We start from the raw sequence: 15811 nt of genomic DNA, 5'->3' as shown, positions 1-15811 counted from the left end.
CCCCCAAAGTGACTGTGATAGATAAGAGTGGACATATTTGTCTATGTATCTATGGAGATGAGAATAAAAGAGGGTATCTGAAGATGACAATAAACCGGGCAGATCTGCTGCAAAAAGAACCTGAGATGCTGCTCAGTGTCTTCAGCTACACTGAGCTGCATCCTCTGTACCGCTCCAGACGCCCCCTCTTTTCCTGAGGGGAGGGTCACTAAGGAAGAGCCTGGGCTACAGGATCCAAGCACACAGTCCCCACCCGGTCTCTGCAGGCTCGCAGACAGACCACCAGGGACACACCCCTGGTGTGTCTTCAATCATTATTCTGTGACCTTGGGTGAGGTACTTGACCTCCTGAAGCCTTAATTTTTCTTATCTGTTAAATGGGGACAATAATAGTAACTATGACACAAGGCTGCTACGATGGTTAAATGACATAAGGCATGGAGCCGGCTGAGCTCAACGCCTGGCACACAGTAAGCAGTTCACAGATGTCAGCTATTCTTCCTCCTGCTCTTTCATTTAATTACTGCCAACCTTGGAGGATTGAGAGTTAGGAGGTTTCCTGCTCTGTGGTGTCAGTGGTGGGATGAGGGCTTGTTGCCAAGGGGAAGGTCAATCTTGGAAGCAGGACCATCAGGACGTGAGATCCAGCTGAGCTCCCCACCTGGAGACGGTCCCTCTACTCCCAACCTCAGAGAAGGAAGGTTCGATTTTATCAGGAAGACCAACACGTTTCTGAAGACTCACATCTCTAGACGTGTGAGCAAATGTCTAGAAAAATTGTAGGAGAAAATGCTGGTACAGAGAGGATGGCTTTATAATGTTTTCCAAAAGCTGGTTTAGACCAGCTGCCGCAGCAAGCCACGCTGGCCTGAGCTGTCCATTGTCATGTGTCAGTCAAACACCCGATCAAACATCCATTTAGGATACAGGGCACCTTCAACCTAGCAATCAAATTACCTCTGAAAATCCTGGAAAACACAAACTATGCTCCCTAAGAAAGGAAGGTTTTCTTGGATAATACTCTTTAAATACTGTTTGACAATAATAACTATCAGCTATTCAAGTGCTCGCTATGAGCTAGGCACTGGGATAAGCACTTTACATAATGATCTCCTTTAATTTTTCCATCATCATTTTACAGCTGGGAAATTGAAGTCCCAGAAAGGTTAGGAGGCTGCCCAAGGTCACAGAGCTTGCAGAGCTGGGATTAGGACACAGGTCTCTGATTCTAGAACTTGTGTCTTCTTAATCATCATGGCTCCCTTCTGCTGCCCTTTATGTGTTCATGTTTTTCAGTTTATAGCAAAAAGCAAATGTTAGGCAAGCTCATGACATACTGTTGTACATTAGCTTGTTGGATATTTTCTGCAGAATACAACATGTGATGTGAAAAGGAGGGCCCAGAGATTGACCTGGCCAGCATCAGTGCAATGCTATATCATGCTGTACATGATGGGAAGCCGCCTTTCTATTCAAACATTGGATCGCTGTTACGGCCAGGTACCGACCAGTCCATACAGGTGCCAGCCCATCAGGGAGGACCTGGCCTCGAACCAATGATGTATACAGTGGTGCCAGGGCACACGGCTAGTGTCTGTCCTCACGCCCACCCTCCCCACGTGTCAGTCAATGCAGAGACAAAGTTTCTTTGGTTACCATTCCGATCTCTACTCTTGAAAAAGTTGGCAAGTCAGGTTTTACCTCCAATATTTTCCGAACATTTTTTTCCATCCCGAGGGTCTTTAAGTCTAGAAATGATCCATCCATGTGGTCCTTGTGATCTATAAAAGAAATAATTTACACTCAAAAGAAAGGCTCAGGAAGAAGTTACTGCATGTAAAAGTCACAGCTGGTATTTACTGGACACTTACCACAGGCCAGTACTAATTAGCTCACCATCCTCCCTTGGCAGGTGAGGCATCGAGGCCCAGAGAGGTGAAATGACTTGTCCAAGGCCACACAGCTCATATGAGGCTGCAGCCTCCCAGGGCGGGGGCACTGAGGGGGAACCTTCAGCCACAGGTGTGAGGATGGACTTGAACCCAGGCTTCTGTGTCTTAGCCCAGGGCTCCACCCAGCAGCAAGCTTGGTTTCTTGAAAGCCCTATTCCCTCTAAACAGGGTATTTATCCTGGGAAGTTCCCCAAGGTTGGTCCTTGCACAGCATCCGTCTATGAAAGAGTCCCAGGGGAGGCGCCATCATTCACCTGGTGTGATCACTGCTTGGCTGAGGCCCCACTGGGCGTGGGCACGCGTGGGTATGCAGAGTTGGAGGGGATGGCATGTCAGAATGGAAGAGGTGGTTGGGTGAATGATGCCTCCCCCCCAAAGATGTCTGGGTCCTAATCCGTAGAGCCTAGGAACATTACCTGACAGGGCAGAAGGACCTTTGCAGATGTGATGAGGGTAAGGATCTTGAGATGCGGGCTTATCCTGGATTAGCTGGGGGGACCCAACATAGGCGCATGGGTTCTTACAAGAAGCAGACACAGGGAGTCTGACTACAGACAGAGACGGTGTTGTGACAGAAGCAGAGAGTTGAAGGTGCTCCTCTGCCGTGAGCCAAGGAAAGCGGGGAATTTTTATTTCCTCGCCTTTTCCAGTCTAGAGACTAGAAAAGGCAAGGAAACGGATTCTTTCCTAGAGCCTCCAGAAGGAACCAGCCCCTTGCCTTTACCTTAGCGAAACTGATTTTGGACCTTTGGCCTCCAGAACTGTAAAAGAATAAATATGAGTGGTGTTAAGCCCCTAAGTTTGTGGTAATTTGTTAGAACAGCCATAGGAAACTAATATGGGGGGTGAAGGCAGGAGGTAGGATGAGAGGTAGGGAAATGCAGTGCATGTTCTGGAAGAGCTTAATTGGGTTAGAGCAGATGATGGGGGAGGGGAGGAGTAGAGGGAAGAGTCGGGATGGAAAGCTGAGCTCAGTTTGTGGCCAGCCTAGAACAGTAGCCTAAAGAGTATAAACTTGATTTAAACATCACTGAAATGTCACGAGTGTGACCTGTGTGCCCGGCCCTCTGCCAAGCAATCAACGCATCACCCCACTGTACTGTCCCGCCATCGCCTCCTTTTACACACGAGGCGGTCGGGCTCTGAGACCTGTGGCTGCTGGACGCCACACAGCTGGCAAATGGCTGAGCCAGGGATTGGGATCACAGTGGTGTGACTCCAGGGTCTGAGTCACTGCTATTTCAGCTTCTGATGGAGCAGTGAGCTGGCTTAATGAAGGGTGATTTTTTTTTTTCAGAAAAATAACCGGGATGTATTAGAGACGAAGGAGCCAGCAGCATTTCTCAACTGCAGCATCTCGACGTGTTGGGCTGGACAGTCCTCGTTGTGGGAGCCGTCCTGGGCACCGTAGGACGTTTAGCAGCATCCCTGGCCTCCACCTACTGGCTGCCATGAGCATCACCCACCCAAGCTGTAATTATCAAAGATGAGAGGGTTTCAAGAAAGCAAACCGAGAGGGTTGGGTAGGCCAGGGAGAACATGGTGGGGGGAGGAAGCTGTGGCTTCAGTGCAGGGGGGCCACGTCAGTTGCCAAAGAGGCAAAGACAATGTGGGAAGTTGGTGGTGAGCACACAGGGTGTAATGCACTTCAAGGTCTTAGTGGGACAGGAGTACAAGCAGTAGAAAAGGAGCTAAAGAAGCAGTGGTCCCAGTGAAGATACACCAGCTTGAAGTGCATGTTTGATGATGAAGGAGAAAGACGGAGTGGGAGGCTGTAGACGCTGAAGAAGGAGGTCGTGATTCAGGAGCTTGTGCACAAGGTGGTCTGGGAGGGAGAGAGAAGGGGAGACTCAGGGAGGGAAGAGCTGCATTTGGAAAGAGAATGTAGTGAGGGAAGATGGAGGGAAAGGAGGAAAGGTGGGTGCGGAGAGAGACAGGAGGGGAGCTGAACCGGCTCGTGCCTGGGCCCTTGACCTCTGACATTGCCACTTGTTGAGAATTTCCAGCTTGGAAGAGTGAGAATAATAATATTATAATAATAGCTATTCAGTATTAACCACTTGCCGTGTGCCAGGCACCATGCCAGAAGTTTACCACGTGATATTTTCTGATCATTACAAACAGCCCAGCAAGGAAATGTGTTTGCATTTATAGGTGAGACACAGACGCCCAGCAAGGTTAAGCTATGGAGCTGGTAAGCAGTAGGATCAGAATTCAGACCTAGGTCTGTCATTCTCTTTTCAGAGAGACTAGAGGCTGGAGAGTGAAGGGCTGGGCTGGCTGATGTGAAGGGTGCGTGAGGAGAGGGGCGCTGGGCGGATCCCGAGATGGCAGAGATGGGTGATGCGGACTTGGGCTGTTGGAAAGAGGGATTTTCTTCTTTGGGAGAAGAAGCAATTCTTGATTATAGTTCTGGATACAAAAGTTACACATGCCTGTTACACAAATCCAAACAGGGCAGAAACCCATAAAGTGGAAAGTGTCCCCCCGCTGTATCCTCAGTGGCCGGCACACAGTAGGGCTGCAATAAATAGTTGTTGAACGACTGAGTGAAAGTCATGGCTCATGCAGTCTCCTCATGCTGGGATAATACTCTCAACACTTTTATGTCTTTTCCTCCAGATTTCTCCTGTGGTCGGATATTGGCATTTGAAAAAAAAAAAAGAAAAAAAAGGGGAGAACACTGTGCATATTGTATTACAACTTTCTTTTTTTTCACATAAAAATACTGCGTATCTTGGATATCTGAGAAAGAGCGATTTTCTATGTATGCAGGGAATCCTTTTATTTGCAACAAAATCTTGCAGAAGTAGACACAATCAACTGAGCTTGCAAAGATCAATGTAAAAAGTCCTTTCTTTCCCTTATCAAAAGAAGCTGAGAAACCAGGCAGGAGGAGAGGGGAGCTGACTTTTAAGGTCCTCCTTACATGTTTCCTGTCTTCCAGTGGGACCACACAGTAATCCTTCACCAATCAGTTTTTTTTTTTTTAGGTCACAGCTTTTTAATTTTTTAATTGAGATATAGTCAATGTAAAATATTGTATGTTTCAGGTGTACAACATAGTGATTCACAATTTTTAGAGGTTATATTCCATTTATAGTTATTATAAAATATTGGCTATGGGCTTCCCTGGTGGCGCAGTGGTTGAGAGTCTGCCTGCTAATGCAGGGGACATGGGTTCGGGCCCTGGTCTGGGAGGATCCCAAATGCCGCGGAGCGACTAGGCCTGTGAGCCACAACTACTGAGCCTGCGCGTCTGGAGCCTGTGCTCCACAACGAGAGAGGCCGCGATAGTGAGAGGCCAGCGCACCACAATTAGGAGTGGCCCCCGCTTGCCACAAATAGAGAAAGCCCTCGCACAGAAACGAAGACCCAAGACAGCCAAAAAAATAAATAAATAAACAAATGTGGGGTTTAAAAAAAAAGAAAAAAAATTAGGAAAAAGTGAAATTAAAAAAAATATATTGGCTATATTCCCTGTGCTGTAAAATATATCATTGTAGCTTATTTATTTTATACATAGTAGTTTGTACCTCTTTTTTTAAAATTGGAGTATAGCTGCTTTACGATGTTGTGTTAGTTTCAACTGTACAGCAATGTGAATCAGCTCTATGTATTCATATATCCCCTCTTTTTTGAATTTCCTTCCCATTCTGGTCACAAAAGGATGGAACGCTTCATGAATTTCCGTGTCATCCTTGCACAGGGGCCATGTTAATCTTCTCTGTATTGTTCCAATTTTAGTATATGTGCTGCTGAAGTGAGCACGGTAGTTTGTTCCTCTTATTTCCCTACCTCTAACTTGTCCCTCCCCCTTTCCTGCTCCCCACTGGTAACCACTAGTTTGTTTTCTATATCTGTGAGTCTATTTCTTTTTTTCTTATATTCACTAGTTTTATTTTTTAGATTCCACATAAAAGTCATATCATACAGTATTTGTCTTTCTCTGTCTGACTTATTTCACTAAGCATAGTACCCTCCAAGTCCATCCATGTTGCTGCAAATGGCAAAATTGCATTCTTTTTTATGGCTGTGTAGTATTCCACTGCATATATAGATATAGATATAGATATAGATATTGATATATCACATCTATTTTTGGGGGGTGGCCACACCATGCAGCTTGTGGGATCTTAGTTCTCCAACCAGGGACTGAACCTGGGCCGTAGCAGTGAAAGCATCAACTCCTATCCACTGGACCGCCAGGGAATTCCCTACTGCATCTTCTTTATCCACTCATCTGTTGATGGGCACTTAGGTTGCTTTTATGTCTTGGCTATCGTATATAATGCTGCTATGAACATTGGGGTGCATGTATCTTTTTGAATTAGTGGTTTTCATTTTAGGGGAATAAATACCCAGGAGTGGAATTGCTGGATCATATGATAGTTCTATTTTTAGTGTTTTGAGAAACCTTCAAACTGTTTTCCGTAGTGGCCACACCAATTTACATTTCCACCAACAGTGTACAAGGGTTCCCTTTTCTCCATATCCTCGCCAACAGTTGTTATTTGTGTTCTTTTTGGTGACGGCCATTCTGACAGGTGTTAGGTGATATCTTAACCAATCAGATCTTTAGTAGTGACCCCAATCTCCTGGGCTGCTCATGACATGATCCAACAATAGTTACTCAACCTGGATTTCCCTGAGGGATTTATTTCAGGATTTTACAGACCTAGCTCGTTACGTGTGTTTTATCCCTTAGGACAATATTTTAAAAGGCAGGTAGTATGGTGGTTCAGAGCAGGGGCTTTGAGGTCACAGGGACCTGGATGGAGTCCCAGCTTTACCACTCGGCAGCTAGGAAATGCAGCCCATTGTCAAGAGCTGAGGAAGAAGGCCTGGGAAGAGAACTGAGTGCTCACTGCTAAGAAAATCTGACTAGCTGTCAAATAGAGATGCGGCAGGGGTCACAGGTAAAGGCACCTCGGCGTGAGTAAATCAAGCTGCCCTGCCTGTGCGCATACCCATCTGCTTGCCATCCACATTTAGTTCACATTCAATCAACAAGTATTCAAGGCTGATGCGGATGGCAGCTACCATTTACTAAGGCTTATGTGTGACCCCATGATTTGGGTACCAAGTCATTTAATCCTCACAACTACCTGGTGAGATCTTAACCCCATTTTATAACCAAGTAAACAGAGGCACACAGAAGTCGAGACTTGCTCACACAATGAGTAAGCGCACACTTGAGAGTCACACCTTAGCAGCTGGTCTCCAAAGCCTGAACTCAGAATTATTCGCTCTAATGCAAATGGGGCTTTGCTGGGGCGAGGCCCGCGGTGCGCATCAGACACCCTTCACTCCAGGGAATGAAACTCTCAGGTTTGTCTCTGTTCAAGTTAACGACAGAACCTGTCCTCTAGGAACTGGGCATGTACCTGGTACCCCTCTGGATCTTCGGAGGGCATGTGGGGTCACAGAAAAAGCACAAGTGCTAGGGTCACAACGACCTCAGTTTGAGTCCTGACCCTACCATGTACCCGCTGTGTGACTTTGAGCAAGTTCCTTAATGTTATTGATACTCAGTTTCCTTACTTGCAAAATAAAGACGACAATAGTACCTGGCTCATTGGGCTGTTGGAAGATGAAAGTACACAGTACATGTAAAACAACTAACACAGTGACAAGTACCGAGGAGGAATTAAACAAACCATGGTTCCTACCCTCCTCTTAGGAACTGTGAACACACAAGGCTCTTAGGACTGCTTGTGTATGGTGATGAGTGACTGGGGGATCCCCTGCTGGCCTCAGCAATGGGAAGTACCTTGAATCACTTATCATGGTGGTCTAACACACAAAAAGTTTTTGAGCCAGCTTCTTCTTCTTTTTTTTTTTTTTAGCGGTACGTGGGCCTCTCACTGTTGTGGCCTCTCCTGTTGTGGAGCACAGGCTCCGGACGTGCAGGCTCAGCAGCCATGGCTCACGGGCCCAGCCGCTCCGCGGCATGTGGGATCTTCCCGGACCGGGGCACGAACCCGTGTCCCCTGCATCAGCAGGCGGACTCTCAACCACTGCGCCACCAGGGAAGCCCCTGATGGCTTAATTTTGCAACCCATGTTTCTTTACGGTAATGTAAGACTAGATTTAGAGACAGAGGCTTCAGTGACTCCTAAAGCCTGGGGAGGGGACAGTGCACACATTGCTTGGCCCCGCTATTACTAGGATAGAGATCATGACCTTTCCTTGTTTTAGTTCTGATTTTGAAGAACAGCTAGAACTGTGGGCCACATCTCTCTTGGTTTCACGCACACTCAGACTCTGCCATGATTACAACAACAGTAATACAGTGGTTGGGGAGGGTCTGGGTTGCCGGGAGAAATGCAACGCCCCTCTTCTCTATGCTCTCTGTGAGGGGCAGGCACTTACAGAAAAGTTAATCTTGATTTTGCCTCTCTTTTTTTTCTTAAACCCCACATTTGTTTATTTATTTATTTTTTTGGCTGTCTTGGGTCTTCGTTTCTGTGAGAGGGCTTCATCTAGTTGCAGCAAGCAGGGGCCACTCTTCATCGCGGTGCGCGGGCCTCTCACTATCACAGCGTCTCTTGTTGTGGAGCACAGGCTCCAGACGCGCAGGCTCAGTAGTTGTGGCTCACGGGCCTAGCTGCTCCGCGGCATGTGGGATCCTCCCAGACCAGGGCTCGAACCCGTGTCCCCTGCATTAGCAGGCAGACTCCCAACCACTGTGCCACCAGGGAAGCCTTGCCTTTCTTTTTAAACACATTTAAAAGAAATTTGCACCACCTTCTGGATTACCTTAGACATATCCTGGCTGGGGTTGTTTAATCACCGGAGTTGAAAATCACTCCTCTATTCTCATTCATTATTGCAAGAATGTCAAGTTTGTGCAGCCTCCCTGGAGAGCGCTTTGGCAAGAAGGATCAACGATAAATGTTGGAGTTTCCCAGGTGTGGCCCTGGGCTCTCCCTTCTCATTCAATACTTTCTTCCTAGTGATACCATTCACACGTATGGCTTTAATCACCATCCATCCATCTACCCGTCCATACATCCCATCTGACTAAGCACCCGCTATGTGGCACATGTTCTTCTGGGTTCCGGGGCCACATCACTGATATGGTTGGATATCCAGGGTGACAGCTGCGTCCTTGGCACCTCACTTTGGATGTCTACAGGCACCTCACACTCATCTTCCCTCTCAAACCCGGTCCTCCTGTGGCATTCCTTACTCTGGATTTTAGTGAAGGAACCACATCTGTACTTTTAACACAAGCCAGAAACCTGGAGATCTGTAGCCCCCTTTCTCTCCATCACTTCCCTTCTAGCCATATCTAACTCCATCACTGAGGCCTGTTGATTCATCTCTTAAATGCCCCTGGAATCTTCTCTCTTGCTCCGTCCCCTCCATTGCCACAGTGAGGGCCACCATCGTGTCTTGTGACAGCCTCCTAACTGCTCTCCCGGGGTTCTGTGCTGGCCACCTTCCTGTACATTTTCCACTCGTGGCCAAGATGACTGTCTCCAAATGCAAGCCTGTTCCATCAGTTTCTTCCTTAAAACCTTTCGTGGGCTTCTCTCTGCTCTCAGGTTAAAGCAGAGCTTCTTACCAGGGCTCTGCAAGCCCCCGGCCACAACATGATACAGCCCCTGTGGACCTCCTTCACCAGTCCCTGCCCTCCGCCTCCATTTCTTTAAGCCCCTTGAGTTCTCCATGCTTCCTTCGATCCCACCACGCTGCTCCCTCCACCCAGAATGCCCTCCCCTCCCCTCTTTGGCAAATAACTCCTATGCACCCTGCAGTTGCCCTGCCGTCCCTGACCAGGTCAGAGCCCTGCACTTCTTCAAAGCAACTGTCATGATTAAAGTTTTACATGTGAGTGATTTTTCAGTTAAGGCCCCACCCTATTCCTCCCTGAGACCCTAAGATCTACAAGCGCAGGGAGAGTGCCTGTTAGTTCCCCAATATTTTATAATGAAAGATTTCAAATGTACAGCGAACAGGGAGGAATTTTACAGCCAACATCCATATACCCCATAACCTGGATTCTACCTGTTTCTGACCCCATTATATTTCCAGCCTGCACTGTGCCTGGTATCTAGGAGGCCTGCGATAAATCTTTGTTGAATGAAAGTGGTTCATATCCTTCCACATCTAGGATGATAAAGATAAGATGAACAGGTATGTGTGAATAATATTTATGTCAGCCTCATCTATTAAGTGTGAAAAACTGGAAGCAACTTAAATGCCCATGATAGAGGACTGGCTAAATAAATTACGGTACATCCTTCAGAATGGGGTTCCTTGCCATCAGTGACAGCGATGATGTAGATCTGTGTGTATTGACATTGAAGGATGCTCCAGATGTACTGTTAGGAATGAAACTAAAGGAAATTGGGTATAATATGACATTATTCTTTTGTAAAGTTAAAAAATCAATACACGTGGATAGGTAGTGCCTATTTTATGCCAGGTACTATTCTAAGTACTTTACATATATCAATGCATTTTAATCCTCACAAAAATCCTACGGGGTGAGTATTCCCTATTATCCCCATTTTACAGGTAAAGAAACAGGCACAGAGAGGGGAAGTAACTTGCCTAGAATCACACAGGTCTTTCCATGGGAAAATGCCCTGGAAGTTCCACACAAAATATGATAGTAGTGACGATACCAAACGCTAGCGAGGATGTGAAGCAACAGGAACTCTCATTCATTGTTGGCGGGAACGCAAAACAGCCACTTTGGAAAAGAGTTTTGTGGTTTTCTTAAAAACTAAACGTACTCTACGGACTTCCCTGATGGCGTAGTGGTTAAGAATCCGCCTGCCAATGCAAGGGACACAGGTTCAAGCCCTGGTCTGGGAAGATCCCGCATGCCGCAGAGCAACTAAGCCTGTGTGCCACAACTACTGAACCCGCGTGCCACAACTACTGAAGCCTGCGCACCTAGAGACCATGCAACGCAACAAGAGAAGCCACTGCAATGAGAAGCCCGTGCACCACAAGGAAGAGTAGCCCCCGCTTGCGGCAACTAGAGAAAGCCCGTGCGCAGCAATGAAGACCCAACGCACCCAAAAATAAATAAAATAAAATAAATTAAAATTTAAAAAAACACTTAAATGTACTCTAACCACACGATTCAGCAACCGCGCCCTTGGTATTTACTCAAAGGAGTTGAAAACATGTCCACACAAAACTCTGCACGTGGACGTTTATGGCAGCTTTATTCATAACTGCCAAAACTTGGAAGCCACCAGGATGTCCTTCAGTAGGTGAATGGATAATGGAATATTATTGGGCACTTAAAAAGAAAAAAAGAGCTATCAAGCCATGAAAAGACTTGGAGGAAACGAAAATGCATATTACTAAATAAAAGAAACTAATCTGAAAAGTTGTATGATTCCAACTACATGATATCCTGGAACAGGCAAAAACTAGGGCGACGGTAAAAAGATCTGTGGTTGCCAGGGGCTGCGCGGGGGCTGGAAGGGAGCACAGAGGATTTTCAGGGCAGTGAAACTATTCTTTTTTTTTGGGGGGGGATAGGTTCTTTTATTTGAAATAAAAATGTCCAGTTTTGAAAAGAAAAGAAGGTTTCTTAAAAACATAAGTCCTCAAACCACAGGTTTCCCCATGACGAGTTGAATTCCTGAACACTGCAGAGGGATTACTGGAGATGTTGATTACTTAAGGCACTAATAGGAAGGCACTGAAGAACAGCAGGGCCAGGCTTCAATCAGACAAATGTGCGCTGCCCTGGAGGAATTGCATAGGCTGGCTTTGAAGTTGGCTTCTCCTTTGCTTCTTTTTATTTTGTTAAACTTGTAGCTTTACTTTCCTCAATTTCTAGAATATCAGTTTCTAGATATTTGGGTTTATGGGTTATCATCATTTTGCTTTATTACCACGTCCCTGATCTGTAACTTCACCCACCCCACTTCCCCTCTATGGACTCCACAGGTGGCTTTTAATGAATTCTCTGTACTTTCTGTTACTATGTAGTTACAGAGTGACCTGAGAAGTGAAACTCATAAATCGAGTTGACCTAATACCAGGGCTTTGTGCACAGAATCCACCAATCTGCTCAGAGATGGCCTGATCTGAACCACATCCCCCGCCGTGCTCCCTGGCTTCTGCTTAGGGCAGTAGATTTGGGATCCAAGGCACCTTCAGGACTGGACCATCTTCCCGGTGGAGCATCGTGATTTATAGGGCCTCTGGGTCCTCCCCGGGGTGGGCCTCATTATTGGTGGACCTGCTGGTCTCAGGACTTAATGAAGCTCAGGTTGTTGATGTCTCATCGCAGAAAGAATTCAGTGAGAGACAAAGTGATAGGTAAGACGTGGACTTATTTAGAGAGAAACACACTCCACAGACAGAGCGTGGGCCATCTCAGAAGGCGAGAAAGGCCAGGGCAGTGAAACGATTCTGTATGATATTATAATGGTGGATACATGTCATCACACATTTGTCCAAGCCCAAACCCATAGGATGTACAACAGCAAGAGTGACCCCTACACAGCACTGTAAATCAACTACACTCCAATAAAATTAAAATGAAAAAGAGTGAACCCTAATATAAACCATGGACTTTGGGTGATTCGGATGGGTCAATGTAGGTTCATCAGTCCTGACAACTGTACCTCTCTGGTGCCGATGCTGATAAATGGGGGAGGCTGTGTATGAGTGGGGACAGGGGGTACCTGGGAAATCTCTGTATCATCCTCTCAATTTTGCCATGAACATAAAACTGCTCTGAAAACCGTCTCTGCTCTCTCTATGTATATATAGGGTTACTTCTGAGAGAGAAGATTGAGCATAATTTCGATTTTTCCTGTTGACTCTGTCACGTCTCCTTTTTCTCCAGTATCACGTCGCACTTGTGTACTTGTTTCCAGGAACACTGCTTCTCAAGTGGTGAAGCAAAGTGAAGTCTGGAGAAGGGAACACTTGGCCACATACCTAAGAAGCCTCCCTCAACAGATGTCCCATCGTGATCAGATTCAACGCAATATTTCAGTCATGTAACTATGTGAGAAAAGAGTTTCAATCACCTTTGTCGGAGCTGCAGAACTGGATCCCCACCTCGTGGAGGAGATGCTCCGTTTCCTCCAGCCAGGACAGTGACAGGCGCAAGATGTCCAGCGCCACCTTCTGGAGCCCTGAGACAGGTGGGCTGACCTGCAGGTGCTGCAGGAGGTCGACCTCCTTCTTCAGGTCATTGCTACAGCAAGACATTGTCATGCATGCCTGGAAAGAGATGAGGTCATGAGGAGCCCGGGCACCATCGCCAGAAATAGCACCTGACGCTTGTGACCCGCACAGAGCAGTGTTCTTGACGGGCCCGTGAAGCAGGCAGAGCCGTATGTTGGCCGCCCTGTGACGGCCCAGTTCTACTTCCCTTTTTGGGGGGGCGGAAGGAAGGAGGCAGCTTTTATTTCACGTGCACTCTAATTGGGACTCTGGATGGTCAAAGAGACCCTTTGTTTAGGTATAGGCAATTCCAAAGCCAAATTGCCAAGGACGATTTGGCTGAAAGGGGAAGCAAATTTGGTTACAGAATTCCTGCTGAGATCAACACACAAGCTGGTCATAAAGTGCGGTTTCCTGATTTGAAAGAGTGCTGACAAGCCAACATTTGCCCAGACTCCCCAGATAGCAGCTGCATATTTCCAGAGAAAGCAGAAGCAGCTGCCTGATGTGATAAGCTGGATCCCTGCGTGGGGGCCATGAAGTGGGGGCTCTGCCAGACCCTCTGGTCCAATAAGGGTAAGAGCAGCCTTCCACTGCTGGGACAGAAAAGAAAACTGCAAATAAAGAGCAGAATGTTTCTTTGGTTTCTCTGGAAATAACACGGGGCTGTTTTTTTTTCCCCCGGGGTCTGGGGCCTCCCAAAGGCAGTACTTGGAGTGTGTCGGGCAGCTTCTCCTTGGCCACACCAAGTTCACCTGGGAGGCATTTCTGGAGGTCCTTTGTTTTCTGATCTCAAACAGATTTCTCCAACAAGAGAAAAGGTGGACTAAAAGCAGAGCTGGACAATTTCCTGAACAAGGAGCACAAAAATGAGACACAGGGGACATTTGAGGAATGGAGAAGGGGGCACCTGGCAACTGTCTAAGGATGTCTTCAGCTTCTTGATGTTCTGGGTGATTTCCTCCTCTTTGCAGCTGCTGAGCTGGGTCTCCTTCTGCAGGGTCTGCTTTTTCTGCCAAACGTTGATATTGTCCTCTGTGACCCTGCTGCTCTTCTCTAGTAACTGGTGAGAAAAAGAAAAAGAAAAGATTTAAAATGCAGGGTGGGGCTTCCCTGGTGGCGCGGTGGTTGGGAGTCTGCCTGCCGATGCAGGGGATGCAGGTTCAAGCCCTGGTCAGGGAAGATCCCACATGCCGCGGAGCAACTGGGCCTGTGAGCCACAACTACTGAGCCTGCGCGTCTGGAGCCTGTGCTCCGCAACAAGAGAGGCCGCGATAGTGAGAGGCCCGCGCACCGCGATGAAGGGTGGCCCCTGCTCGCCGCAACTGGAGAAAGCCCTCGCACAGAAACGAAGACCCAACCCAGCAAAAATAAATAAATTAATTAATTAAAATGCAGGGTGGCTCTGGGGGGAGAAGACCTGGAGGGCTTCAGCTTAAGCTCGGAGGAGGGAGGTCCTGGCGTGTTTTGGGGATGGCTCTGGAGGGTGGATATTGGCTCTGTCACCGGGGCATGTTTCCCTGGATCAGAGATGGTTTTTTAAGAGCCAAAGGCCTGTCATGTGGCCACGAGTGTGTTCTAGATTCTTCTGCATTCTGGGAGGGATTCATCACGCTGAGCCTGATGCTGTGGGCTCCTAAAAAGGAGGTCGTCCGAGAGAAGCCCGTGGTGTGATCTTGTGACCCGCGCGCTGACACCCAGGATTGGAGAGGATAAACGGAAGGATAATAAGGCATCGTTACAGCCAGAGGCCCACCCTCACTGCCATCTGCTACTTCAGGAGGAACGAGCGAGCGAGGACGCACCGTCCATGCTGAGGCCGCCCCTTTCCTCGCGGGTCTAACGGAGGTTCACCGTGTGGGTCTGCCGACCAGACACAGTCCTGGGTGGTTTAATTTGATTTTCACAGAAACACTACAAGGGAGTTTAACTGGCTTTTACTTGAAAAGCCAGGAATTCCCAGAAAATCAAAACAAATCTTTATGGAGTAGCAACAGTGTGAAAATTATGTGCCACCAACAAAAAACAGGAACATATGCTCCCAGTGTCTGGAGCCCCGGGTCCCTGAAGGAGAAAGTGGGGAAGAGAGACGAGCCTGCTGATTGGAGACAGGTTTGTCCTGGAACGGTTTCACGCGTCCGCAAGTGGCCTTGAGGACCTGACCTCTGAAAAGCTCCAGCTGCAGCACAAAGAAAGGGAAGGGGATGAGGTGAGTGGCGCAGCTGCAGCTTCAAGGCTAGGGGAGGCACCTCCATCGCTGGGTCTGGGAGAAATCGGTGAGAAGGCTCTGCACGCCTTTAGTGGTCATTATGGGTAATTAACACCTTCACCTCTCACCGGAAGGGGCAGTGCCCACACAAGAGAGGGGGACAGCAGGTTTTAATGACTTTTCAGGTGTGCCCGCTTAACCTAGCCGACGCACACGGTCAGCACACACACGTCTCGGGCTCTCGGAAGAGCCACTTGCTGCCAATTATCCAGTGGGAAGTCCAGGGCCAGGAGCGCTCTTCCGTAACTGCTACGTTGGCACCAGGCTGTGAGATAAACATTGAGGCTGCCAGCCCGGGTAACTTGTGTCATCAGCAAGGGCTCCTGGGGAGAGAAGGTGGAGCTGCCTGCTGCCGTTTTGTGCCTTAGACCTTGTGTCCTGAAGACGACGTCTCCTGTATTCCTCTCCAGGTCCCCGGAGCCTGGTGCAG

General features: G+C 47.7%; 1 protein-coding gene and 1 pseudogene across 2 annotated transcripts in view; both read right to left on the bottom strand.

The window, feature by feature from the left end:
* The window catches only part of LOC308610912 (centrosomal protein of 78 kDa-like), a 460151-nt pseudogene that overhangs the window by 114157 nt on the left and 330183 nt on the right, over nt 1-15811 (bottom strand). The gene's annotated exons all lie outside the window — the stretch shown is intronic.
* The window catches only part of LOC308610923 (forkhead-associated domain-containing protein 1-like), a gene marked incomplete at its 3' end in the record, with an annotated part of 110605 nt that overhangs the window by 10932 nt on the left and 83862 nt on the right, over nt 1-15811 (bottom strand). The window contains 4 exon segments of the mRNA XM_081259906.1: nt 1657-1781; nt 12974-13169; nt 14023-14175; nt 15208-15291. Coding sequence (XP_081116032.1) covers nt 1657-1781; nt 12974-13169; nt 14023-14175; nt 15208-15291 — 558 coding nt within the window.

Source organism: Mesoplodon bidens (genome assembly GCF_964165515.1).
Source record: "Mesoplodon bidens genome assembly, contig: HAP1_SCAFFOLD_96, whole genome shotgun sequence".
NCBI classification, from domain to species: domain Eukaryota; kingdom Metazoa; phylum Chordata; class Mammalia; order Artiodactyla; family Ziphiidae; genus Mesoplodon; species Mesoplodon bidens.
Note: the sequence above shows the minus strand (reverse complement) of the source record. Positions and strands in the feature narration are given on the sequence as shown.